The 25,417-nt window shown below is 48.2% G+C and overlaps 4 protein-coding genes across 4 annotated transcripts; 3 read left to right on the top strand and 1 right to left on the bottom strand.

Moving 5' to 3' along the window:
- The first annotated feature begins 4,277 nt into the window (after positions 1 to 4,277).
- Positions 4,278 to 6,482, top strand: LOC117652226 (chromatin modification-related protein eaf-1-like). The gene is made up of 2 exons (XM_034396966.1): positions 4,278 to 4,856; positions 4,959 to 6,482. The coding sequence occupies exons 1-2, from the start codon at positions 4,278 to 4,280 to the stop codon at positions 6,480 to 6,482; spliced, it is 2,103 nt and encodes a 700-aa protein (XP_034252857.1).
- Positions 6,483 to 7,775: 1,293 nt separating this feature from the next.
- LOC117652334 (serine/threonine-protein kinase atr-like) lies at positions 7,776 to 19,907 on the top strand. The gene is given in 46 exon segments (XM_034397168.1): positions 7,776 to 7,974; positions 8,212 to 8,429; positions 8,512 to 8,679; positions 8,772 to 8,942; positions 9,015 to 9,175; positions 9,256 to 9,478; positions 9,557 to 9,672; positions 9,745 to 9,863; positions 9,945 to 10,101; positions 10,191 to 10,222; positions 10,224 to 10,284; positions 10,405 to 10,678; positions 10,768 to 11,077; positions 11,151 to 11,405; positions 11,490 to 11,771; positions 11,853 to 12,024; positions 12,124 to 12,363; positions 12,460 to 12,576; positions 12,657 to 12,794; positions 12,883 to 13,044; positions 13,137 to 13,225; positions 13,293 to 13,538; positions 13,612 to 13,774; positions 13,850 to 13,976; positions 14,046 to 14,170; positions 14,249 to 14,415; positions 14,502 to 14,662; positions 14,743 to 15,066; positions 15,151 to 15,296; positions 15,396 to 15,512; positions 15,627 to 15,778; positions 15,875 to 16,150; positions 16,225 to 16,518; positions 16,611 to 16,833; positions 16,924 to 17,102; positions 17,172 to 17,389; positions 17,469 to 17,641; positions 17,725 to 17,871; positions 17,965 to 18,125; positions 18,197 to 18,320; positions 18,427 to 18,534; positions 18,659 to 18,797; positions 18,875 to 18,989; positions 19,076 to 19,229; positions 19,300 to 19,552; positions 19,555 to 19,907. Coding segments are annotated over 45 exon segments (8,001 nt in total). The 5' UTR covers positions 7,776 to 7,974; position 8,212; the 3' UTR covers positions 19,800 to 19,907.
- A 341-nt stretch (positions 19,908 to 20,248) lies between these two features.
- Positions 20,249 to 21,633, bottom strand: LOC117652333 (dynein light chain Tctex-type). The gene is made up of 3 exons (XM_034397167.1): positions 21,473 to 21,633; positions 21,006 to 21,171; positions 20,249 to 20,923 (listed from the first exon to the last, which is right to left on the bottom strand). The coding sequence occupies exons 1-3, from the start codon at positions 21,491 to 21,493 to the stop codon at positions 20,775 to 20,777; spliced, it is 336 nt and encodes a 111-aa protein (XP_034253058.1). The 5' UTR covers positions 21,494 to 21,633; the 3' UTR covers positions 20,249 to 20,774.
- Positions 21,634 to 23,228: 1,595 nt separating this feature from the next.
- Positions 23,229 to 25,387, top strand: LOC117652227 (fibroblast growth factor 1-like). Its single transcript, XM_034396967.1, has 4 exons — positions 23,229 to 23,356; positions 24,757 to 24,914; positions 25,001 to 25,104; positions 25,178 to 25,387. Exons 1-4 carry the CDS (start codon positions 23,229 to 23,231, stop codon positions 25,367 to 25,369), a joined length of 582 nt encoding a protein of 193 aa, XP_034252858.1. The 3' UTR covers positions 25,370 to 25,387.
- Positions 25,388 to 25,417: the final 30 nt, after the last annotated feature.

Consider the following 25,417-nt stretch of genomic DNA (forward strand, 5'->3'; position numbering starts at 1 on the left):
TGCTTCGGGGAGCAATTCAAGACGAACACAAAGACAGCGATCGGGGAGATATATGTGACCGGCCGGCCCGGCCGGCCCGCCCAACCCCGAGCCCCACGAGCACTCGCCCTCCGCCCTCCACGTCCCGAGCGCAAGTTTGGGAGCCGGGGTGGGGTGGGGTGGGTCGCCGCCACCGCCGCCTGGAAGCGCTGCGAGCGCAGCAACCCGCCGTCTGCTGCACTGGCCGAAAGCTGCACCGATAATTCCGTCGGTTGGCAATGCCCCTCCCGCTGCCGCCCCCGCTGCCGCGCCCCCGCTGCCGCCCCCGCTGCCCGCTTTACGCCCCCCGAGCGGCCCTATTCACTGCCGCGCCACTCCATATCCTTTCCCTTCTGGTAATTCTATCTCGATCTCGCCACCTGTTACCCCTTTGTTTGAGCCCGCCGCACAAATCTGCGGAGACTGGGGGGCCGACCGGATTCGGCGCCGTGGCTGGCTGCTGGCTGGCTGGCTGGCTGGCAGGCCGGCTGGCTGGCTGGCTGGCTGGCTGCTGGCTGGCTGGCTGGCTGGCGGCTGTTGGTTGGGGCGCGTGAATGGCCTGCGGCACTGTGGCGCACCAGAAAATTGCCCCTCCAATCCATTTACGCCTTGCAGGGGCCTGGGGCCGCACTGCTGCGCAGCACTGCGCACTACTGCACCGCAAAGGCCGTTCTGTTCCATTCTGTCCCCGCTCTCCATCAAGCAGTGCGTCGCGTCGGACTGCGCCCCGTTCTGCGATTCTGCGGGGCCTTTTATTATTTTAGTGTCGTCCCGGCGGCGCGGCGGCGCGGCCAAAGCCAGCCAAGCCGAGGACGCCGCCGGTCCCCTTGCCAGGCTATGCCAGTCCCCGGGGGCCGGTCGCGAAGAGGGCGGCGAGTCGTTCATTGACGGGCTTCCGGCACGCAAACAGTCCGAGATGATCCTGCAGCCGCACTGCCAAAAACAAAAACCCTCACACTGGAGAAAAGGCAAGGGAATCCCACAGGGTACCGGCGTGCTCCCCTTTTCGCTCCAGGACCGCGCGTGAGGGCAGTGAAAAACAAAAACAGTTTAAAGACTCGACGTCGTTTCGAGCCGGCAGGTCCTGCCCCGCCACGCCCCGCCCGCGGCCGGTGGGCAGAATACATAAACAAGGCGACAAACGTGGAAATGGCACGAATGAATGGCGTCGACTCGTCGGCTCGCCCCGAGCAGCCCGAAGGTGCACGCTGGTGCGGCTGGCTGCACCGGATGGCATCGGACCGCTGGAGGGTCACTTGGCGGAGGCGGGGCTATGGTAATTGCCCCGATAGGGGGAATGCCAAAGAACAGCGAGACGGAATACGCAGATGGCAGGAGGGGAAGTGGTCGAAGCGTCCCGCTCAGAGTTGCCACACGAGTGGGCGAAAATTCACCTCAGTAGTATAGACGCCCCATTCGGACATACCGCCATCCTGGATGGGGCATCTATACTATGTACCTCAGCCTGCACTTTGCAATATCAGGGCTTTGCCGTCGAAAAGTTTCAGCCTGGTAGGCGGGCTGAGGTTGGCAACCCTTTCGACACTGTTGCATCGTGGGAATTTTCGCTCACGTGTGTGGCAACACTGCGTCGAATCAACACAGACGGCGGGCCTGGCGAGACGAGCAGATTGCCACAACAACACCGCCGAAATGAAAGCAAAGACAACAGCGGCCTTAAGTGAGCCGCTCGCGGTGTTTATCCTCGATTTGTATTCGGCGTGCAATGGCGGCAATGGTGCGGAAGCGACGCTGGGGCACGCCTGAAACGCCACGGCGGCCGTTAGTCTCGGACCGCGTTGTCGCTCTTTCTGTCTTTCGAGGGCCGGCCGGGAATCGATCCCGGGCCGTGTCTAAATTGTCGTGCCGCTGAATATGCATGAGTCGCGCGGCGCGAAGCGAGAACGCGAACCAAGTTCGGTTATTAACATGTTTGATAAATGATGGTGTCCGCCGCGGCCACACTTTTGCCAATCTTTCACCGCCCCGAATGACAAACAAAAGAGGGGGGGCCTTTTCAATTTGCAGTTCGGATCCGCGACGGTACCGCTCGGGGTGTTTTGTGTGTCAGTGTTGCCCAACTGGGTAGGCGGAATGGCCGCTCGGTGCGCGTCTGTGTTGTGCGTAGGTTACCGTTGGTAGGCAACCCGTTTGGCTCGGATGCGCCGTAGTTTTGCCCGCCCAGTTGTGCGTAGCACTGCGTAGCGGCGGTGTCCGTCCAGCGCCGCGCGGTGACCAGGGCCACCAGGGCCACCAGGGCGTGCCGAGGGTGCGCGCAGAATGTACGACCATTGTTTATGACAGGCTAAACTATGCAGGGCTCATGTACTCAAAGATGCGGCCGCCTCGCTGGAGCGACGCAGGAGCAAAGCAAGGCAGAGCGGTGGGTGCGGTGCTGGGAGGAGCAGGGCGGAGCAGGGCGGAGACCGCCACGACCACACCGCAGCAAGGCAAGCAAGGCAAGCAAGGCAAGCAAGGCAAGCAAGGCAAGCGCAAGGGTCGCCGCCGCCGGCTGGACTGGACCAACCCCGGACAGCCCGGCCAGCCCGGCCATCCCCTGCCGGCAGAAGCAAGGCAAGAATGTCCCGACATTCATCGCAGCCGAAAAACGTCCCGCGGGGGAGCTCAAGTTGTGTCCGGCTAGGCGGGCGCGGCGTTTCGAGGAATGTGCGCCAAGTTTCTGGATTCTTCAGCGTTGGCCTTGGCGTGGTGCGCCGGCCTCGTGAGCCTCGTGAGGCGTCTCTAGTCTCTAGTTTCTAGTGCGAGGGGTATTGGCGGCGGGTCGTTGATGGCACTCTGCTCCCTCTGCTGGTTGGCGTCGTGCTCGCGCCGCGCAACGCCACGCCGCGACCCCGTAACTTGGAACATGCCGGCAGGTTGATTCCAAACTTGGTCGCCCCGTCTCCCTCGCACCCTCCGGGACGGCCCGTGAGTGCGAAAGAGACGGAGCGACGAACGCATTGTTCGGAATCGGCCTGCTGGCCGCCATTACGTGGACGTGAAATATTTGCGCAGGAGCAGGCGGCCAAATAGGTCACAGGCGCCGCCCTCTCCCGCCCCGCCTCGCCCGCCGCGCCCGCCGCGCCCTGTCCATATCCAAATTATGTGCAGTCTCCTTCACGGACGAGATACGATTCCTTCGTCCAGCGAATCTGTCCAGTCCACGGGGCCCAGGGTCCAGGGCCCAGGGCTCGGGGTCCGGGGTCGCACTTACTCCGATCGAGTCCGCTGGAGCCCGCTGGAGTCCGCTGGAGTCTCGAGACGACTGCGTGCTTGGCCTGCTGCCACACACTGCCTCCAGCGCCTCCAGCAATGGCCTCCAGCGCCGCTGGCTCCATATGCACATTAGCAAACGAGACTGCTGCCAGCGGAGGCGGAACGGCGGAACGGCGCGGTGAAGCGCGCACAGCGCGCCCGCCGGAGAGAAGCCTCCAAATCTTCTTCCCCGGACCCAAAGTCTCTCCCCCCCCCCCTCGATCTTGCCCGACGGGCCTCTGTCTCCAAAATATTGCTAAATGATATTTTATAAAAGGAAATTGAGCAATTTCCGACGGGCAAGTTGAACCGCCGCGGGCTGTTCCGGCGCCCCAAGAGGGGTAGCCTGACCCCACCACCCTCACACTGCTCCGCCGCGCCCCGCCGCGCCCCGACCGGGCAGACCGTCTTGTTTATTTGGACAAATCTCGCGCAGAGTTTGGCTTTTTCCGCCGTCCGTTCAGCCGCAGGAATGGATGTGGCTCGGTGTAGCCGCACGCGTCTGTTCATGCGGCGAGGTGCGCACAATGGACGGAACTCCAACTTTCGGGAGATGACGTCACAACGCTGCACTTTTCCGCGCGATAATCCAGCCAGCCAGCCGCAGAGTCGTCACGCCGTCGGGGCAGCGCGTGCGGGCCGTGCCACCGGTGCCGGCTATATCGGACGGCCAAAATGATAAAAGGGTACATTCGGACGTGAGTGTGGTTTCAAGTCGATTCGGGCGCTCACTTTCAAAAAAAACTACACTCGTGTTTTCTAACTGTGCGCTGTGCACGAAACAACCTCTGTCTCTCTTTCTTTCGGTGGTCAATTGCGTCACCGGCGACCATGTGAATGGCGGAACTAGCTAAAACTGTCCATGCAGATTTAGAAAGGGTCATCAATGCGCCTTGATAGCCGCAGCAGGGAGGGCTAACGACCGAAATGGTCGGCTTGGCCGTTATAAAACGCGGCGGCGCGCGCATAGCGCGACACACGGTGACACACCGCCCGCCGCCACCATGCGCCACACCGTCTTGGCGCTGAGCACGGCCCTGTGCCTCACGGCGGCCCTCGCCGTGCCGCTGGAGGTCGTCCACCCCGGCGCCCAGGACGCCGTCATCCCCGCCGCCCAGCAGGCCGTCACCGCTGCGGATGACACCACGCGGCAACAAACCGGCGCCGAGACCACGGCAGCCGCCATCGAGGCCGTCCAGCACGAAGAGGTCGCCGCCATGGAGCCGCAAGGCTTCGTAAAGCGCGCCGCAGTCCCTCTCCAGGACCAAGGCCTTGTCGACCTGGCACAGCTTGGCGCCCATGCCGTGGGACAGGGTGTGGAGAACGGGGCTCACAAGTTCAACGCGGTGTTCGACGAGGGCATCATCAAGAATCAAGCGTCGCGGCGCGGCCTGATCGACGTGCTGGACCTCGAGGCCACCGCCATTGGTAGCGGAGTCCTCAGCGGGATCAATACCTTCAACAATGTGATCAACAATGGCATCAACAAGCGGAAGCACCACCCAGTCCAGGCCATGATCCAGCCCCAGGGTGTTCAGCAGCCCGAGATCCAACCTGACGTTGTTCAGCAGCACTCTCAGTTTGTCCAGCAGCAGCCTCAGATCATACAGCAGCAGCAGCCTCAGATCATACGGCAGCAGCAGCCTCAGTTCATACAGCAGCAGCAGCAGCCTCAGATCATACAGCAGCAGCAGCCTCAGTTCATGCAGCAGCCTCAGTTCATGCAGCAGCAGCCTCAGTTCATGCCGCAACAGCCTCAGATCGTTCGGCAGCCCGTGTTCCAGCCTCAGATCATTCCACAGGGTGGCATCCCCTACGAGGTGGTGCAGCAGCCCGCAATTCAGCGGTACGCGTTCCAGCCAGAGGTCACCCCTCAGGTCCCTCAGATCCAGACTGAGGTCTATCCTGAAGCGGGCACACACCTCGCCCTCGCTGACCCCAGGAACCAGCGCGGCCTTTTCGACGTGTTTGACATCGGGGCCGCCATAGGCTCGGGCGTGCTCAGCGGAATCAACACCTTCGGCAACGTGATCGGGGCTGGGCTCAACAAGCGTCCGGTCCAGCAGACTGTGGTGCAGCCTCAGGTAGTTCCACAGGCCGCTTATCACCCTGAGATTGCTCAGCAGCAAACCACATTCCAGACTCAAAACTTCCCGCAGTCCCAACCTCAGTATTTCCAACAGTCCGGGTTCCAGCCTCAGAACTTCCAACAGTCAGCGATACAGTCTCAGATTACTCCAGGGAGCACCTTCTACGAGACGACTCAGCAGTCCGGACTCCAGCCGACCACGGTTCAGCATGTCACGACGTTTCAGCCTCAGATGATTAGCCAGCCTGAGGTCCAGCCTGAGGTTCTCCAACCACAGGGGCAGCCACAGATGCCTCAGATCCATCCTGAGGCCCATCCTGAGGCCCATCCTGAAGCAGCCGATCAGATCGGAGACCCCCGGACCCAGCGAGGACTGCTCGACGTGTTCAACGTTGGGGCCAACGCTGTTGGAACAAGCGTTCTCAGCGGGATCAACTCCATCAACGCTGTGCTCGGGAATGGTCTCAACAAGCGCCCGGAGACGGTTCAGCAGTCTGCGTTCCATCCCGAAATCATTCAGAGTCAGCAGACCTCGTTTCAGTCTCAGAATTTTCAACAGCCCGGATCCCAGCCCCAGGATTTCCAACAGTCAACAATCCAGACTCAGACTCCGGAGAACGGATTCAGCTATGAGATGGTTCAGCAGCAGCAGCCCGGACAGAAACCGACTACAGTTCAGCAGTTCACGACGCTCCATCCCGAGATGGTTCAGCACCCTGAGGTCCAGCATCAGATTCCCCAAGGACAGACTGATGCCCATCCCGAAGTTCAGCACCCTGAGGAGGAGCATCCGATTGAAGTCCAGCACCCAGAGATCCAGTCCCCGATTCCCCAGGCCCAGACTGACGTCCAGCCCGAGATGGTTCAGCACCCCGAGGCCTCCCACGTCAAGTCCGAGCCTGAGACGATGCAGGACCTTGTGCGGCCTGACATCTCCCAGGACGAGGCCCATCCCGAAGCAACTCGTGAACTGCCCGATGCCGCCAGGCCAGACCGCAGCTTGGTCGAGGGCCTCGACAAGGAGGCTGCAAAGGCCCAGGTTGAAGCGGCCGAGGCGGCTGAAGCTGCCGTCGAGAACGTCCAGCCCGCTGGAAAAAGCGAAGAGGCCATCAAGGCCTGAGTGAGCGAGAAGAACATCAACCCACCCCTAAGAATACGAAATGCACAACATGACCTCACTGGACGAAAAACCACTTTGTTTTTGACTTCTTTGACTGCTACTTCATGAGTGTTTCGTGTCCTTGGGGCTTTGGGGCCAGCCGCCTCCGAACCTCTCCTCGGTTTGGCGATTCCGGTTTTTAGGATATGTCTAGTAGGGTCTGTACTGCGTCAAAATAAACTGTACAATATTTCCCCGCGTTTCGTTTGGGCGTGCTTTCTTTCCCCTGGCCGGCATTACCTCTTTACATCGGCGGAGACGAAGCCACGCTCGCCAGATAGCAGTAACGACTTGGCATGATAGCGGGAATGGACGTCGTAGAGCTTCAGTTCGACTGTTCGTCTACTTTCACCTCAGCTACCATGCCGCTACAAATTGTGATAATTTTCAGAAAAGAAAACAACATGACTCTGAACTTGGCGTTTATTTTCTCGTATCTGATAAACTGGCACAGAAACAGTGCAAGTAGCTTCCTCTAGAGTTTTCTCCAATCTGTCACACGACCGCTCACTAGGCGGAGCGGTATTCCGTCGGCTCGTCGTCCACGTCGGCCTGGGCCTTGATGGAGTCGACGGGGTAGGGCGGCACTTCGCCCTCCAGGGCGTCGGCGCTCATCGCGAACCTCGCGGCGCCCTGGAGGAGGTGATGCAGGTCTTCGTCCTGCACGTCCACGCCCGCCTCCTCCTTGAAGCGGCTGCGTAAGAAGCTGATCTCGTCCGGGTGCGCGGGGTCCACGGCGGCCTCTGCCGGGGTCTTCTCGGCCTTTGTGGCGAGGGAGTCAACGTCGTCGAGAGGCGCGGCGAGGGCCGCCGCGAGGCACAGGGCGCCCAGGGCGGCGGACAGCGCGAAGACAGCGGGGCGCATGGTGGCGAAGGCGGCTGGCGGGTCTGGCGGTGCGCAGACCGCCCCTGTGTTTATATACCGAACCGTGTGCCACTTTGAACTGACTCATGCTGTCGTCGCTCCGTCTCTCTCGCACTCACGCGCGAGACAGCAGACTGATTCCGAGAGTCGTTTTCGTCGCTCTATCTCTTTCGTACTCATGCAGTGTATCGTATAGGTGCGAGAGAGACAGAGCGACGAAAACGACTCTGGGAATCAGTCTACAGAGCGGCCCGCTGATTAAGCCAGCCACCGCAAAATGCAGCGATCAGCTCGAGGCTGCGATGACACGAATGCAAAGAGGGTGCCTATGGAAAAGTGAGGGCTGGGAGCAGGAGCACGCTCAGCGAGCGCAAATGATAGAAAAAGCGTCGAGAATACGGCAGAGCGAGAGCGGCCCATCTTGAATCCCGCGCGAGTCGCCGTACGACTTCGGGTGGCGTGATTTCTCATAGTGTGTTTGTCACCGATGACAGTATGAGAAATAAAACGTCAGGCGCATAGCCGCAGCGCGCGAAACCCGAGCGTTTGTGTTGGTGTTCATTGTGATGGGGTAAACTTGTGACTCGACGTAAGTGATTAATTGTTGTTTACCTTTAGCTCATTGCGTGATTCACGTCCTCTTTACGGAGTGGAAGTGCGACGCATTAGAAGCACTGGCCCAAGGTTGCCTGTGCTTTTGTGTATTACCGTAGGGAACATAACCTACCGCAACTGAAAGCGGAGTGCCCTCTGGTTTGAAGTCGTTTAAATATATTATACCACTATTGTCACGATGTCATCCCGGGTTTTATGTTTGAATTTATAGAATGGAATCCGGTTCAAAACCACCTCTTGAAGTATGGGAACTTCTGAGGGACCCTATTCTTACCTTTTATCAAGAGGGTATGGAGAGCAGGAAGAAAATAGAGGGGTTCATTGCTGTTATTAACAACAGCTGCAGATTCAAAAAGAATTGGTACATCCCTGCACCGAAAGCCAGCTGTGACCAAGAATCATATACATTGTTAGAAGAGCAGTACACTGGTGAGTTGCTGTTCGAGTGTTCTAAGTGTGTTGAGTGTCCTTTAAATCGCTTTCCATGTTTCAATCTGTTGCTTTCTTTCAGCATTTTGCACCTGGCTATTAGGACGTCTTTTTTGTATTCTTGGAAGAGACTCTCTGATGGATATTCATCCATCATGTGTCAAAGCTCAGATTGAAATACTAGATGTTTGTGCTGAAAATCGATTCATGACTCGGTTCTTCTTCATGGAATATGTATCATGCATAACTGGTAAAAGCTCAAAACTAGTCTGTCTGGCCAACCAATCATTTAAACAAAGAGATATGTTTTGAGATAACTTTACCTCGCTACTCTGTCCACAGACCTGTTAACTCTACAAACTTCTGAACCTTTGCTGAATAATAGATCTCATCTACTTAAGAGATTCACTCCATTGCCAGAGAAACTAGACAAACTAAACCTGACAGCTAAGTATATTCTGCTTCAGTCACAATCTATGATAAACAATTTACAGAAATATTCAGTGCAGGTAAGAGTTACTCCTCCAATTTTGAGATAATTTCCAATAATTTCATTTATACTTCAAGAGAAAATATTCACAGATTTTAGACTCATGGTTCCCAATGTACAAATGTATGAAGATCTATTAAATGAATATTGGTTGGTCCTTTGTAAGTTGTTGCAAGTTGCAAAACTTCCTCTAAAACTAGATGTCCTCAAATCGTTGTCTAAAATAATTTCTATTGATGGTTGCTACAACAGAATGGTGAGTATGAAAAGAGGTATTGATTTATGAATGCCAATTGCTTTATTCATTTCAACCCTTTATTTTTTTGCTGCCTCTAGGCCTTAGCAGAATTGTGCAATACGCTAAAGTGTGTGACCAAGTCTGTGTCCACTCAACTCAAAGTTGACAATGATTCTGAAATTATGCATAATGTGTTAAGTAGTGTTGTGGATCTCGTCAATCAAGTATCAAGTAAATGTTGTCTACGTGATGTTTTTAGAAGCAAAGACTTACTAACGAGCCTACTCTCTGTGATATGTCATTTGAGTGCAGATAATGGAGGCAAGCTTTTCAAATTTTCTTTTTAATACCTGTAGACAGAATTTTGGTTGTGACATTATTTTTTAATTTGTGGTAAAGGAACCTGCCTGGAAACTGCTTGTAAAAATGTTGTCCTGCTGCTGGATACTCTACCTCATGACTCAATGAACCCTGAAAATTTCTGCTTCTTAATAAACAAATATGAAACACAGGAGGTATGTTCTTAGGCACATTTACTCTGATATCATTTTTCTTCTATATAATATCTCAGATGTCTCTTCCTGTAGTTTGCTGTGAAGTTTTTAGCAAAATATCTCTGTGATAAATTAGTAGCTTATGTTGAGACAACTCAAGAATACCAAACATCATTGAAATTTGAGAAGATAGATAGGACAGAGAACACAATGTAAGTTATCTTTTTATTTCTTTATCTTGTGACTCCTATGCTATTATTTTATTGTCATTGTACTCTTATTTTATTTTTCAGTCCACCTCTTAATATTGATGCAGTTGCCAAGCTACCACTCTGGACTGCTCTTCACTGTCAGGTGTTAGAAGAAATAAATTCAATTCAATCCAATTTCCCTTCGGAGCCAACCAAACAAATTCTTCAAGAAATAAACGACATAGTTGCAAAGTTAAAGGTTTTCAAATTTTAACCTTTTCGACCATTTTGTTCTGTTGCATGTCTCAGTAATTACTAATTCTAATTTACCTTTTCTTTGTCACTCAGTCATTAGTGGAGTGTGCAGTGAAAGTGAATATGATGTATTCAAAAAGCAGAAGCAAAAAAGCTTCCAATTGGGATTGTTTTCTTTCCAGAAGAGGTCTGTTTTATTTTTTTATCTAAAATAACCCATTAAAGTTCTGCTCATTTTTTTTTTATTGAAACAATTTTACAGTATGCTCTTTTGTTCTGCTGAAGATGAACACTCTGATTGTTGCAGGTTGAGCTATTGGTCTCATTCCTATACTTCCTGATTCAACAGCTTGTTTCCATAAAATCTTCTGGGTCAACAGTGTTTTTTTCTGACACAATTTTCAAGTCTGTGATTTTGACTGTGAGATACCTGTTTCTGCTGCCAGAAGTTTATTCAAAAGAGTTGACTTGTGCAGATCAAGCCTTTTCTGTATTAGCTCTGCCATGGATTGAAAATAATGATGAAAGTGTTGTGGGCAAAACCCTGGCCCAGGTCCCTGAGTTGTTTCCAGAGGTTACATGTGAGTACTCTAGTCAAATCACCCCATTGACAATACTAAAAGTGGAAAAAGAAGAGGTAAAGGTTGAGTTGACACTGATCTGTTTCTAGCTAATGAAATGAAAATCAAAAGCTTGCATGCTTTGGCTAATATTCCTTGCTCATTTCAAGCAAATGATTGGAAACATTCAATTTTTAGTGGAATCATTCATACATTTCAAGAGCACAGCAATACGCAATTAGTGGTTGAAGTTATTCAATCGGTGCCAGCACTGCTTTTAGACTCAAGCCAGCCTTCATCCATCCTACAAAGTATCCTTTTGCCCTCTCTTGAATCCAATAGTGAAGAAATTTTAACAGCAGTCTCTGAGGTGTTTGCAACAATTGTTTGCGTTTTATCAGGGGATGTAGCAGTAACAAGGTATAAATCTAGTCTCTAAAAATCAAATTATTTGTTTTTGTGGAAGTTCTGACCTTGGTTGGTGTTAATTCAGCTTGGAGAGACCTGGAAACAACATACAGAGAAGTTATGTTTGCTTGACATGCTGCAAAGATTTCTTAGGGCCTTCAGTCAATTCAGGAAATATTCTACCTGGATCTCAAACTGTTGTCAACAAATTTATGTCTTTATTGACTTGTCCTGTGATCGCTGTGAGAAGAAACATGGCTGCTTCACTTGGCTCTTTAGTCTTACATCTCCCTTCAATGTACAAATCAGACACCGTTCAGACACTGATGAAATATGCTGAGTATGTGCAGTGTATTTTGTTTGTTTTTTATCTGTGTAGTACCTTTAGTGCTTTGTAATAAAAAATGAATTTTCTTTTTAACAGAGATGATGACCGTCAAGTGAGGATAATCTTTTCTGGAATGGTGAAATTTTTAATATTTTCACGGGACTGGATGGAAGGAAAAGGTGTTGAATCTGAGGTTTTGCGCGAGGAGCACATACCTTTAACTCAAGCTGATCGAGTAGAACTGTCACATTCTCGACCGAGGATGGAGCTTGTACTTCAAATGCTATTTAAGTCAATATATTCAAGATTGAATGACAAATGTAACCCAGACTCAGATGTACAGGGGACTTTATTGTCAACAATTGTTGATATTGGCTGGTAAGTTTTAAATCAGGTAAAATTTACTTACCTTAAATGTAGGATTTTACCGATGTATTCCTTGTTTCTTTTATTTGGTAGTGTACCGTTAGATTGTGTCTTGCTGCCTGTTTTGAAATTATTGTTGGCATGTGTGGGACATCCAGCATGTAGTCAACCCTCATTGGGCGAGGTGTATTTGAAACAAATTGCTGTTGCCCACAATACCAATGTGGGTAAATTGTACTTTCGGTTTCAGTCTGATATATGCCAAGTAAGTTTTTATTATGATTATCAATACATAAATGTTCAATAACTTATAAAAAGGTTTCAGTATTTTTTTTTTATTTTTTTTTCAAATAATGTTTTCCAGGTTTTGATAAATATGATGGGAATGAATCTTCATGCCTCACGTTCATGGATAAAAGTTATGGATAAAGTTGTGTATGGCTTTGGTTTTGAGTCAACTATTGCTTGGTTAAGACAGTCCATGAAATGTGTGTTACCGAGCCTTTTGGTGTTAGTTGTGAAATTCAAAGATCAAGGCTTCCTTGCAAAAATTGTTGAACTTTTGTCATGCAATGCAGCTTCTTTGATCAAGGACTCCTTCCAAGTGATTATTTAATTTTTATTGTCTTTTTAACTTAAAGCTTTAATACTGCAATTCTCCTCTTTTTCTTTTATTTATGTTTTTGTGTTTGTTTTTCAGTATATATATCCTTATGCTTTTCTGAATGAATCTGATCAAGTTGTTGACGAATGTGTCAGAATGATGGAAGAAATGTCTGGAACAAGTGCTCAAGAGCTTGTAATTGTGTCATTCAAGGTATGAAGAGAAGTCAGTTTGTTTTAAAATTGTAATAAAGTAGTAGCTTTTAAAGGAAAAAGATCATTTTCCCTTTTCAGACTTTGCACAATCAACTGCTTCTTCATTATGATTGCAAGCCAGAGCGTGTTGAGGAAGGAATATGCCAATTAATTGATGTCCTAGAAAATAAGAGCAAACCAAAAAAGTTGGAGAAACCACCAAGCAAAGCTGACATTGTGAGAGATTTCATTTAAATGCAGCTCATTTATCGAGCTATTGGTGTTACTGGACTTCAATTGATTATCTACAATTCTTTACTTATAGGCAAAACACTTGGAAAAACGTTTTCTCGGAGTTCTTGTACATTTTGACTCTCTGCTTGAATGTTCAAGTTCTGAAGAGAGTGATAAAATTAAAGCTCTCCAATCATTACCCAGAATTATTCGCCTGATGGGGTCGAAGTACATCACCCCAGTTCGGCTCAAGGTGATTCTTTTCTTTTCCACAACCATTAATCAAGGGGAATGCACATCTCACACCTTTCCTTGATGAATTTTCTTGTCTCTTGTTCTTATTAGGTTCTTTCTACATTAAGAACAGCACTTCGCCTCACACATTGTGATTTTCCCCATTTGAGTTGTGGGGCTTGGGAGGCTTTCACTCAAAGGTACTTCCATAATTCAATTTGTGTTAGCTGCTTTAGGAATTCTTCTCTGATTCGTCTTGTTTTTCAGTGTTGATATTCCTGAGCTGGGACCTCTTCTTGGAACAGTAGCAGCATCACTTTTACCTCTGCTGGATCAGTTTCCAGATAAGATTTCTTCAATGCTTGAGTGGGTCGTTTTAAGACATGAGCGTGAGCTTGCAGAACATATACCTGATCTTTTTTTTCTACCAAATATTCCAGCTCTACAGAAACTCTATCAAGTAGTTCAACGTCATGTTAAAAACAAAAGAAGCACATTCAAAGACAGTCTGAGGTATGTTGAAAATTACACTGAGATACACTAGCTGGTCCGTCCCAATGTCTAAAGTCTAAATGTGTTGTTGCAGTCTAGCAGACTACCTTCAACAGCCATTACGTTTCATAAAGCATGACAATGTAGATGTGCGTCTGCATGGATTGCAATATCTTCTGTCCCTCCTTAAGGAAAAGCAAATTCAGTTTACCAAGTCGTTGCTTCTAGAGGAAGTTGTTCATGAAGATGTTGCAAAGGTGTGCCTTATCTGTGGTTTGCAAGTTGTGTCTTTGTTTTGATGGAAAGGTAACTTATTTTTCTGTCTATATTAGCTTTTAAACCTTTTAGTTGAGGGCTGTCGAGATACTGACCAAAGTATTCAGTTGCTTTGTGTTGAAAACCTGGGCATGCTTGGAGCCTTGGATCCAGGCCATCTACCCCACAAGAAGCCTGAAGAAGGTAGTGTAACAGTTTGTATCTCCGCTTAAAGTAACAGCATCACTTTGGCTTACCACCCTGTATGTATAGGTATACCCCAAATCTTTTCGGTGGACGATGATCAGTTTGCTGTTCAAGCATTGACTACTCTGGCAAAGGCATACCAAGCAGCAAGAAATACTCGTTACCTTGATTCTTTTGCTGTTGCAATTCAAGTAGGTTTCACTGTTAAAGTCAGTTCCTTTTATTTTTTAAGGTAATCTATATCACTGATTTTTAAAATTTTATTCTAGGATTTCTTATGTCGATACAAGATATCTTCTCAACCTAGCCCAGGTCAAAAAAATTTGTGGGATCTCTTTCCAGTTAATATTCAACAAGTAATGGCTCCACTAGAAGATTCATCATATTACATGACTTCTCTGCAAGCAAATCTTGTGTGGCCACATCCTGTGTTCGGGTGTGTAAATTTTGTTGGGATGATCAAAATCAATTCTTAATCTGCCTCAGTGCGCGAAACTTTTGTCCTTGATTTTTTTTTTACAGTACCCGACATGCTTCAACTTTGTCAAACTGGGCTCATACCTGGGCTTGTCGTCTTGTTACATTCATTACTGATACAAATGCCAAGGATCTGTTTACATTATGTATTCCAAGCTTGAAGAGAGATATCAACTGTGTCCTTTTCTTTCTTCCATTTATATTGTGTTCGTATGTTTTTATGTATTTTGGCAAAGAGTATTGTTCTTCAAACATGCCCTAAATTATTATTATTATTTGTTTACAGTGTATGCTGTTACTTCAGGAAATGAGGAACAGCACAAAATGATGATAGAGGAGATGATTTACATAATACAGCAGCGTTCACTTCAAGAAAAAGACATTGAGGAAAGGGATGTTCCTAGAACATATGAAAAGTATCAAGTTGGTTTCAATCGGTCTGTTGATCTTCCTGGAGCCACTGATTCAGATAGCACCACACATGCTCTCTGTGCCAAAACTGTGTTCTCTCTGCTTGATTTTTTGGAGAAGTGGGTGGGATGTTCAAGAAAGAAGAAGGAAGAACCACATAATGAAAATTACCAGCCTATGAATGTGCCAAATGTGCGAAGTAAGTTTCATTGTAATTTGTCTATGATTGGTCCTTTCTTCAATTTGCCATCTTTAACCATTTTCTTCCTCCCAACTTCCTCAGAATTTTTGAGCCAGTTTTCAAAATTGGATTTAGCATATGGAAATTATGGGGTAAATGAATATGCTAGAGCATTAATGTATTTGGAAGACTTCTTAATGGATCAGAAGGATATAATGAAAAATGAAGACCACCTTGGCTTCTTAGAGGTTCAATTTACTCTTACAAACTGATGCTTAAGTTTTAGTGTCCTCTTTTTATTATTTACACCAGTTGTAATCCTTCCTTTTCCTACTGTCTGTTTTTAGAATATCTATTGTCAGCTGAAGGAACCTGATGGAATCAAGGGAGTACTTGCTATCCAATGCACTCAACCAAAACTACTGGACACTCTAGTTTACCACGAAGTTGCTGGACAGCACCAGGTTAGTTCTTTCATATGCTGTAAATGTAATTTACTATCTTGTTTTCATTTTACTACACAAATGTGTTCAATATGTTAATAAACTTGTGTTTTCTTTTATTATCTTTTCATTTAGGAAGCTCTTGCTTGCTATGAACTTCTCGCAAAAGAGTTCAGCAATGATGATCTGGGCTCTGAATTGGTCCAAATGAGTATGATACGATGCTGCCTGAGCCTTGATCAACCATGTGCAGCTCTACACATTGCAGAAGGCGCCATTTTTAAGAAGTAATATGTCCTTTTACTACATGTTGTACGCTATGATGTAGGTCTCCTTCGTGTTGGAACAGCTTCTCTAAATCAGATTTGCCTTTTGTATTTTAGGGCTAAATATTCCTCAACTTTTTTAGAGGCTCAAGCTGAATGCTTTTGGAGATTAAATAACTTTGAGAGTTTAGAGGCTGCCCTCCAAAATCCTCAGTTTCAAGATTCTACTGCATGGGGTGTCAGCATTGGAAGAGGTCTTGTAGACATTCGCCATGATAACAAAGACTCACTTAAAGAGGCCCTGTACTCTACTAGAAGCTACTTAAGTAAAGTCCTAAGCTCTGCTAGTCTTGAAAATGGAAGCTATTTACAGGGATACCCTCATGTTATCAAGTAAGCCTTTGTACTTTTTAACTGTACTGTTGTAACTTATTTTTATTCTTGCTATTACAATACCATTTATTCAGGCTTCATATGCTGCAAGAGTTAGAAGAAGCCAGTAAAGTAATTTCTATGTTGCGTTCTTCGAATGCATCCGAGGTACCGTGCATCAATGCAATGAACAATCTAGTCCAAGTGTGGGACAATCGTTTAGAACTTGTCCAAGCCTCTTCTTCATTTCAAGAACCCCTCTTAAGATTGCGCCGCTGCTTATTACAACTAGCCTCTTCCTTTGTCAGAGAAAGTCATTACACTCTAGCTCAATTGTTACGTCAGGAACTAGGAACAAGCTGGCTCAAGAGTGCAGAAGTTGCTCGCATGTGAGTGCACCCTTAAAAAAACCTTCCTGAGGATATCCCAAATAGATGGTACAACTTTCAAAATTAATTCCTGTTTTGGTTTTTCCTTGTAGAGGGAAACAATACCAACAATCCTACATTTACCTTCTGAATGCTGAAAAGTATAAACCTAAAAGACACTTCATTGAGTTAGCAAAGTTACATTGGGCAAAGAATGAACAAGACCATGCTTTGGCTACTCTTCGCAGAGGTTTGGATGAACATTTTCCTAAAAGCAAAGAATATAAAAAGATGGGTCCAGAGTGTCAGGTAGAAGACCGTAAAATATGTGCTGAGGTTTGTTAATAGATTTTTCCACTGATTTAGTGTAAGTTTTGTTTCTGTTCTCAGGAAGACTAAATTCATTTTGTACTCTTACCCTTTCAGGCAAAACTGTTGGTCGCAGTTTATAATGACGAAAGTATGAATGTAGATGTTGATGTGAATGTTTATAACTATAAAGATGCTGTGGAGGTCTATGCTCAGTGGGAAAATAGTCATGCCTCATTAGCAAAGTATTATGATACTATTTCACTCAAGAAAAATACAAGTAGTCACTCTGCTGGGTAAGGATGGCATCGGACTTAAGGTATGTTGCTTTTTATGCAACTTTCTGACTCATTGTTTGTGTTTAGTGAGTTCCAGATGTGGGCGATCCGCTCATACACCAAATCCTTAAGATACGGATGTAATAAGATTTATCATAGTATGTCACGGATGTTGACATTATGGTTGGACTATGGGAAAAGATATCATAGTGCATCTTTGCTTTGTGCCAGGACAAAGCCATCAAATGAGTCATCTGAGATGGCTGAACAGAGAAATTTTCTAGCCAAAATGAATCAGTTCATAGGTTTGCATTAATGTGCAATTTAACTTGACAGTATTAATAACGACTCTTTTCTTATTGACACTCTTTTGTTTTTCGGCAGAGGGACATGTAAATGTGCTCCCATCCTACATGTTTATGACAGGGTTTTCACAACTGGTTTCTCGACTTTGTCATCCTGTGTTAGAAGTCTATTGTGTAATCAAGACAATTATTGTTCAGCTTCTTATATCTTTTCCTCAACAAACGTTATGGATGCTGGTGGCCCTAAAAAGAGTATGCATATTTTGATTTAAATTAAAGAATGTGTACTTTTTGAAAAGAAATGTTATGTGTTGCTGCGAATGATTTTGTTCTAGTCTTCATATGCCCAAAGGCGGACTCGCTGTGAGCAAGTATTCGGGGACTCACAAGTAAGCCGCAATCCTTCCCTGGTGCGTTTGACATCAGATTTTGATAAATTAGGCCAACTGCTTGCAGATCTGTGTCAAAAACCTGTTGGTAAGGTAAGTAAAATTTTAATGAACCTTAGTTCAGACATGACCTGGGTTGAGGCCTAAAAAGTGATGCATTACAATTTATATCTCTTGCATTTGCAGAACGTCCGTCAGACAAGTGTGAACGCTTTATGTAAGCTTTTGCCAAAGCTCTTGGCCGCTCCTTCTTTCAGTGAGATCATGATGCCTTTGCAGCACTGCCGCACATTAACACTACCACAAAAAGAACTAAGTTCTGTGGGGAACCATCTTCCTTTTCCATTGTAAGTTTTCTCACTTTTGTGGAATTTTTTTGACCTGTACTTATTATTTGTAAGACTCATTTCTTTTATAGAAATGTACCCACCATCACTGGAATCAGAAATGAAGTGATCATTCTTCAATCATTACAAAAACCCAAAAAAGTAACCTTAAGGGGATCAGATGGAAAGGACTACGATATGATGTGTAAAGACAAGGTATATTTTTTAGGAGTCCATTACCTTTTGCAAATTATGCTTTAAAATCAAGTTCCAGTATTTTATATCTTATCTACATTTATGTACCTCTATGGTTGCTTTAAAGGATGATCTGAGATTAGATGCTCGAGTTATGGAGTTCAACAGCCTCATCAATAAGTGCTTGCAGAAAGACCCTGCATCACGTTCACGGGGGCTTAACATAAGAACATATGTAAGGAAGTTTGACTTAAAAATGTACTTTTATTGCAGCTACAGCAGTACAGTGACGACATGCATTGTTTAGTATTCTTTGATTAACTAATTTGTTTTTTTTCTTTTTTGTTTTTCTTTCTTAGAGTGTTGTTCCCTTGAATGAGGAAACAGGACTAATTGAATGGGTACCAAATCTGTGTACATTCCGAACGATAGTTTCAAATCTGTACAAAGAATTAGGGTGTAACGTACCACAAGCAGAATTACGGAAGTTCGTAGTTGGTCGGTGTTTGTTTCTTACAGTTCGTGTTATCCTCTTTTGAATTTATTTGTTGCTTATATGTTCTTCCATTTGACAGAGAAGGATGCCAGACTCCAAGAATTTAAAAATATGTTTGTAAATCATTTGTTACCCATGCATCCTCCCGTCTTCAGACTCTGGTTTAGGAATAGTTTCACTGACAGCCGCAGCTGGTAATAAACGAAAACTATGACAATACCGTAGTTATTTTGTTGCAAATATTTTATGGGTGTAGACACTAATAATTTTGTTTTTGTAGGTTTGAAGCCAGAAATTCCTATGTTCATACAACTGCTGTAATGAGCATAGTTGGTTATATTTTAGGTCTCGGAGACCGACATGGTGAAAATATTCTCCTTGATACAACATGTGGTGATGTTGTACATGTGGATTTTAACTGCCTTTTCAATAAGGTTTGTGTTTCTAAGTAAGTGAAATTAATTGATTTATGTGTAGTTACTTTCCCTTTGTTATTTCTTGTAGGGTGAACGATTTGATTACCCAGAGAGAGTACCATTCCGATTAACACACAACATGGTTTCTGCAATGGGACCCACAAAAGTAGAGGGATCATTCCGCACCACTTGTGAAATAACTCTTCACATGTTGAGAGAAATGAGGGAAACTCTTTTATCTGTGTTGCAACCATTTGTGTACGACCCAAAGGTGGATGATGTGATTCATAAAAGAAATATTAAGCATAATGCCAATCAACCTGAAGTAACAAATGACTTAGTAAGTTAAATTGTACCATGTGGTTATCTCTAGATGTTTTTCAGCCTGGTTTTCATATTCTATTCTTTTAATAATTGCAGGCAGTTGAAAATGTCAAGAACATTGAACACCGTCTGAATGGAATTATGAAACAACAGAAATGCACACTTCAGTTGTCTGTTGAAGGACAAACTCACCTTCTCATACAAGAGGCTACGAGTATTGACAACTTGAGCCAAATGTACATTGGCTGGGGAGCATACATCTAACTTTGTTCCATCCTGTATGTATTTTATTCATTTTGTTTGTTAGTTTTATCAACAAGTAGACAAATCTGATTTCAGGAGAACAGTAAAGAAGACTAATTAATCAGTTCATTTTTCTTTCTTTTTTTTTTTGTGCGTTTAAAATTTTTATTTATTTAACAAGGAGCTTATTGTGGTTGTTAGGGGAAACAGTTAAGTTTTACTTCAAAAGGCACTACAGCATTTCTTACAGGTGCATTTAACAAGTGTAGTAGTTTAGGGGTCTTGGAGGGAAGTCGTCACGCGGGCCAAGAGGGATCTCTCCTTGCTTGCACTTTGCACTCCTCCTAACATCATCTCTTTGCCGCTGGAGGTGATCCGGCCCGCCTGAGTCGTGTTGTTGAAATCCCTGCACTATTTCATGAATTACAACAAAACATAAAAAATGAATTTGTGAATCAAATAGCCACATAGATAGCAAAGCAAGAGCTTTACATTTATTAAATAAATAAAACATTACACTTAAACAACCATGTCTTAATCCACTTGCACTTGGGTAACAAAATACATATCACATAAACTTCTGTTTTTAAAACAAAAAGAGTTAGCAGAACATAATTTTTAAAAATCTTTAAGGCCAAACAATACAAACCAGACTGCCACGAGAAACATAGGTATGAAATTAATTACGTAAATTTGAGACATGTTTCTGTGGGTGGCATCATGCAGTGAAATAATTACAGGTCTGTACTGGAGGCCCTTCATTCAAAACAGTTGCTTTTAAAAAAATTGGTTAGAGGAAAGGATTAAGCTTAAAAATTGGTTCTCATTTAGTTCCCATTACAATGTTACACAGCACAACCTGTTAATTTAGAATCATTTGCAAGGACTCTGTTTCTGCTAAATTCAAATAAGAAACAACGGTACTCAATTTCAGACCCGACCAAAAACAAAACAGTCAGTGACCAAGTCCATGGAATGCCTTGAAAAAATTGTGCATTAAATTGCCAAACCAAACACAGACACAATACAATACATGCTTTTATTCTCCCAGCGAACTGTGCAGCTTCCATCTGATGTGTTGTCCCAGTAGCAGGATGAAGCAGTGTGTAGACCTGCCCCATTCTTCTGCATTATTGTGCAAGTAACTGCAATTAAGAAGAAAAATAAATTAGTTCATAAATTTTTCCAATCAAATTCACAAAAGGAAATAAAACCAAAAGAAATTACCGATATATTTGAAAGGCTTTTGCTGTTTTGTGAGGGTGCCCAACAATGTTTCAACTACAGATGATGTCCATTGATTCACTTTGTTATGTTGATAAGCATTGCCACCAATGGTGCTTTCCACAGCTTCCTTTATTATCGTGCTAACTTCATCGACAACAAACTGGCTCTGAAAAAGAAATGAATGATTTAAAAAACAGCATTGTTCATTCCCAACAATGGGGAAAGTAGTGTCGTAGTTACAGCTGTAGGGTAATATAAACATACAGCGGTGATCAAGAATGATGGTTCCAAAATTACGGACACTTAAGAAACAGTTTGGCGTGCAGGGGCAAGAAACTTTTGAAACAAAATAATTATGTCATTTAATGAATGGAACCTTGGTTGAAACTAACCTCTTGATATGTAACAACAACACACAAGAAACACCCACATATTCTATGTACATAAAAAGTTAATTACATTCTTACCTCTTCACCGACGTCATCCATATTGGTTACGAGATTAAATACACAGCAGCGCGCAGAAGACGACAAAAGAGAAGGGCTGAAGGGACTTCACCAGGAAAAATCAACAAACTGTCACTGGTTGGTTTGGAAACGAACGTTATCCGCCCCCTCAGATTCTCATACTCCCCACCCCACCACTGTTGTCGACCTTCAATTGTCGACTTCCCTCCGCTGTCCGCTGGGGGCGGGGAGTTGCCCGGCTTCGAAATGGGGCGCGCAATGAGCTTTGCCGGTACTCCGGCAACCTTTGTTGGCCGCGCCGCTGAACCGGGCTGAACGGGAGAGCAGCTTTACGGTGTGGGTGCGGTCGAGTAGGATGGCGGGGCGATGGCGCTGGACCCGCAGCTTTTCCGCCTCAAGTTGACGGTGAAGGAGCTCCGCCGCGAGCGCGCGCTGTGCGCGGCCGAGGAGGCGGCCGCCAGGGCGCGCTGCCGCGCCAGTCTGCGGGCCGGCGACGACGCCGAGGCCCGCTGCCACGCGGAGGCCGCCGTCCGGAGTCGAACCCGGGCCGACGAGCTGCGCAGGTGGATGTTTGCGAGTGTTGCGGGTACGGGGCTCAGGGAAGTTGGCAGGGCTGCGTCCCAGAGTGCCCACATTGACGGCAAGGGAGGGTGGAGGGTGGTTCCGGACGCAGTGCAAGTCCAGGCCAGGACATCGCCAACCTCCTCGCTGCACTCGGTCCAGGCTTTGCTGCGGCCTCGACGCCGTGGCGCGCTCCATGCAGAGCGCGCTGGCGCTGGGCCGCGTCTGCCCGTCCATGGAGGGGCTAGCGCAGGCCCTGGACACGGCGGCGCAGCGGCGCGACGCGACCGGCGTGCAGGCCATGCAGGCCCTCGTGGACAGGTACGCGGTGGCCTTCCCTCGGCACGACCTCGACAACCACACCCCCGGGTCGGGCCTGGCCGGCCTGGCCCCGTCTCCGAACGCCAACGCAAGCCACAGCCAAGACCAGAGCCCCGAAGGCGGCCGTCGAGGCCCGGAAGTGCCCCCAGACCGAGTCACGTCCCTCCTGCAGCACGAGGAGGACGGAGAGGATGCGCGGACGCCAAGCAGAGAGTCGTGCTAAAGCCGACCCTGATGAGACACAATTAATAAAGACAAAAGCCCAATTATATTCCATAAAATTTGGACTGTTTCATTCATCATCCTGCCAAGCCAAGAGGGACTTCTAACGGTGTGCATGCCCACGTGCTCACATCGAGACAAGGAGTCGGATACACCCTCGCGCGCGCACGCTCATTCTGCGACCACCTTATTGCTGTCAAGCCACGTATAACAAGGAGGTCAGGAATAGAACCGCTTCATAGACCAACCAGCAGAGCGATTCCGAACATCGCGTTGTCTCACTCGCACTCGTGGGGCATTCCGTGTCGGTGCGAGAGGGACAGAGCGACGAGACGCCGAGCGGAGTCAGTGTCAGAAAGCACGTGTGGGAACGGGATTAGGCTGATGCGGAGGAGGGGAGGGGGCTGTCGCAGCTGATCGTCGCGCTTGTCAACTTACGAGCGGGCCCGCCGAGATTTCGTTCGGAAGGGGGATGGTGACCCGAGACCGCGCCGCGGGGTCGGCGGCGGCGGCGCCTGTCTGGGCGGGGCAGCACCGCGGCGGGCGGGGTGTGGCGTACACTGCGACCGGCGTGCTCTGCCAGTGCGTGCTCGCGCCCGCACGCCAACACACGCCAGGGAGTGCCGGCTCCACTTCACGCGCGGCGCGGGCTATGGACGACGCGGACCCCCGTCGCGAAGAGGAAGACGACCAGGACGAGGACGACGAGGACAGCGACGATGACTACGACTTCGGCGGCGGCGACGACGACGTGGACGACGTGGGACCGGCCGTGGACGGGTACGGTGGGTGGCTTTGCCTCCAGACGGTGTAGCGGCCGAGAAGCCCCTGGACGCGGACAGTGCTGCCACACTCCAGTGCCGAGCGGGACTGCCTATCCCGCCGTTGGCAGGCTGATTGCTCCCAGAGCGTCAAACTATCTTTGCGTTCGCCCCCAATTCACGTATTTCCGCAATTCTTCAATGCATACGTGCCGCCAAACAGGGCAGCCAATAAATGGCAGCGGACAGCCAATTAATTTTCTGTCGCGGCCGCACCTCCAGACGTCAAAGCAGTGACTTGGCCAAGCCCGATTTCGAGGGATCCGCGCCGGTAAATGGTAAACAAACAAAGGGCGGCGTTTGCGGTGACGCGCGGGGTCGTGCCAAGACTGCGCGGGGAGGCAAGCTGTGGACAGTGTAGGCGGAGAGAAAAGAGTAGAACCCTTGCTACCGTGCGCCGTGTGTCTGCCAGAGTGCCAGCGGCACTCCACTGGGCACTCTTGAGTCTCAGCAGAGCCTGCTGTGCTCTTGGACGACCAAATCGGTCCACTCAAGAGCTATGAAACACCGGACATAAGGTTCAAAGCCATCATTCCCCGTGCCTCACCCTCACGGGCGACAGAGAAGCTGGGAGGGGAATGCAAGCTGCAGGCGGCGTGGCGGCATGCTGCAGGAGCCGGAAGGGAAGGTGTGGATGAATGGACGATGGGTGTGCCGTGCCGGCGTGCCGCGCCTGCCACCCCCACCGCTATTTCGGTCGCTGAGGCTGAGAGGAAGGGAGCGGAGGGAGTGGAGCCGAGGTGCCGGCGAAGACGGCGAAGCAAAGCAGGAACCGGGACAGCTCGTCGGCCGCGCGGCCAAGGCCTCGGGGAAGTCCATCATCGACACTTTCGGTGCCGGGGCGGGGTAGCGGGGTAGACGTGCCGGGCGGGGCGAGGGTGGGGGCGGCGGCCAGCCTGGTCCCGGACGTTGACTTTGATGTCAGAGGATCAAAACCATACTCCGATCGTAAATTTTCTTTTTTAAAAAATGGCACAGCAAAAAAAGAAGAGGGAAGGACGCAGGGAAGGTAAACAACGCGCAATGCAGCGTCCACTGACAGAGTTAAGCCCGCCCCGGCGTTTCGTGAATGGACGTCGAATCCAAGTGATGCTGTCATGCTTGGCGCTTGCTGGCCGTTTTCTGAGGCAACGTATGTTGTTTTCGCAGCCCGTCCTCGAGAGTGCGGCGCGCGCCGTGCTGGCCCCCGCCGCCTACACAACAGCGCCCCGGCGGCGGTCCGGTGTGGTCGCCCCTGTTCCGGGTGCAGCCTCCTGCCGGGCGAGCCGCCGCGAGGCAGCCCCAGCCGGGGCCTCCTGGGCCGTCTGGCCCCGCGAGACAGCCGCAGCCTCCGCGGCCAGCACGAGGGCCAGCACCACCTCGCGCGGCGCCACCGCCACCCCGCCTGGGGCCGTGGACAGCCACGCCCAACCCGGTGTACGGCCACCGCATGAAGCTCTTCTGCCGCACAGGCTTCCACCTGGCCATCGGGCCCAAGGGGCGGGTCACGGGCACCGAGAACCCCAACGACAAGTACGGTGAGTACCGCACCCCCTCGTTTGGGCTTGACAGGAATGAGATTCTTCTCTACGAGCCGGTGATCTAAGTTGTCGATATGTTCCAGCTGTGCTGGAGTTCAGTTCAGTGACTAATGGAGAAGTGCGAATCCGTGGTGTTGAGGCCAACCTTTTCCTTGCCATGAATCGGCAAGGTAAACTCTACGGTCAGGTGAGTGCTGTGTACAGCAGATGGACCGCTTATTAAATTATTTGAAAAACATTTTTCGTTTCTTTCTTTGTAGGCAAACATTCGTCAAGAAGGGACAGTGTTTGTTGAGATGATGTTGGGTCGGTATAATACATATCTCTCGCGGAAATTCGCTCACATCGGCTGGTACGTGGGCATAAAAAAGAATGGCAAACAGAAACCAGGCCAGAAGACAGCATGGGGACAAAAGGCTATCCAGTTCCTGCCCATCAGGGTGGCTAGGTGAACTGTTGTTCTCAGTATTTTGGAATCAAAACCAAGATATGTTCATGGA

The sequence above is a fragment of the Thrips palmi genome, unplaced genomic scaffold, assembly GCF_012932325.1.
Source record: "Thrips palmi isolate BJ-2018 unplaced genomic scaffold, TpBJ-2018v1 HiC_scaffold_7, whole genome shotgun sequence".
NCBI lineage: Eukaryota > Metazoa > Arthropoda > Insecta > Thysanoptera > Thripidae > Thrips > Thrips palmi.

Coding starts and splice junctions, on each gene's coding strand:
- LOC117652226 (XM_034396966.1), top strand. CDS start 4,278: ATGCGCCACACCGTCTTGGCGCTGAGCACGGCCCTGTGCCTCACGGCG. Junction 4,857..4,958: donor TTCAGCAGCACTCTCAGTTT/GTCCAGCAGCAG, acceptor CAGATCATACAG/CAGCAGCAGCCTCAGTTCAT.
- LOC117652333 (XM_034397167.1), bottom strand. CDS start 21,493: ATGGATGACGTCGGTGAAGAG. Junction 21,172..21,472: donor TGGATGACGTCGGTGAAGAG/GTAAGAATGTAA, acceptor TTTCTTTTTCAG/AGCCAGTTTGTTGTCGATGA. Junction 20,924..21,005: donor AAAGCCTTTCAAATATATCG/GTAATTTCTTTT, acceptor TCTTAATTGCAG/TTACTTGCACAATAATGCAG.
- LOC117652227 (XM_034396967.1), top strand. CDS start 23,229: ATGGACGACGCGGACCCCCGTCGCGAAGAGGAAGACGACCAGGACGAG. Junction 23,357..24,756: donor GTGGGACCGGCCGTGGACGG/GTACGGTGGGTG, acceptor GCCAGCACCACC/TCGCGCGGCGCCACCGCCAC. Junction 25,105..25,177: donor AAGGTAAACTCTACGGTCAG/GTGAGTGCTGTG, acceptor CTTTCTTTGTAG/GCAAACATTCGTCAAGAAGG.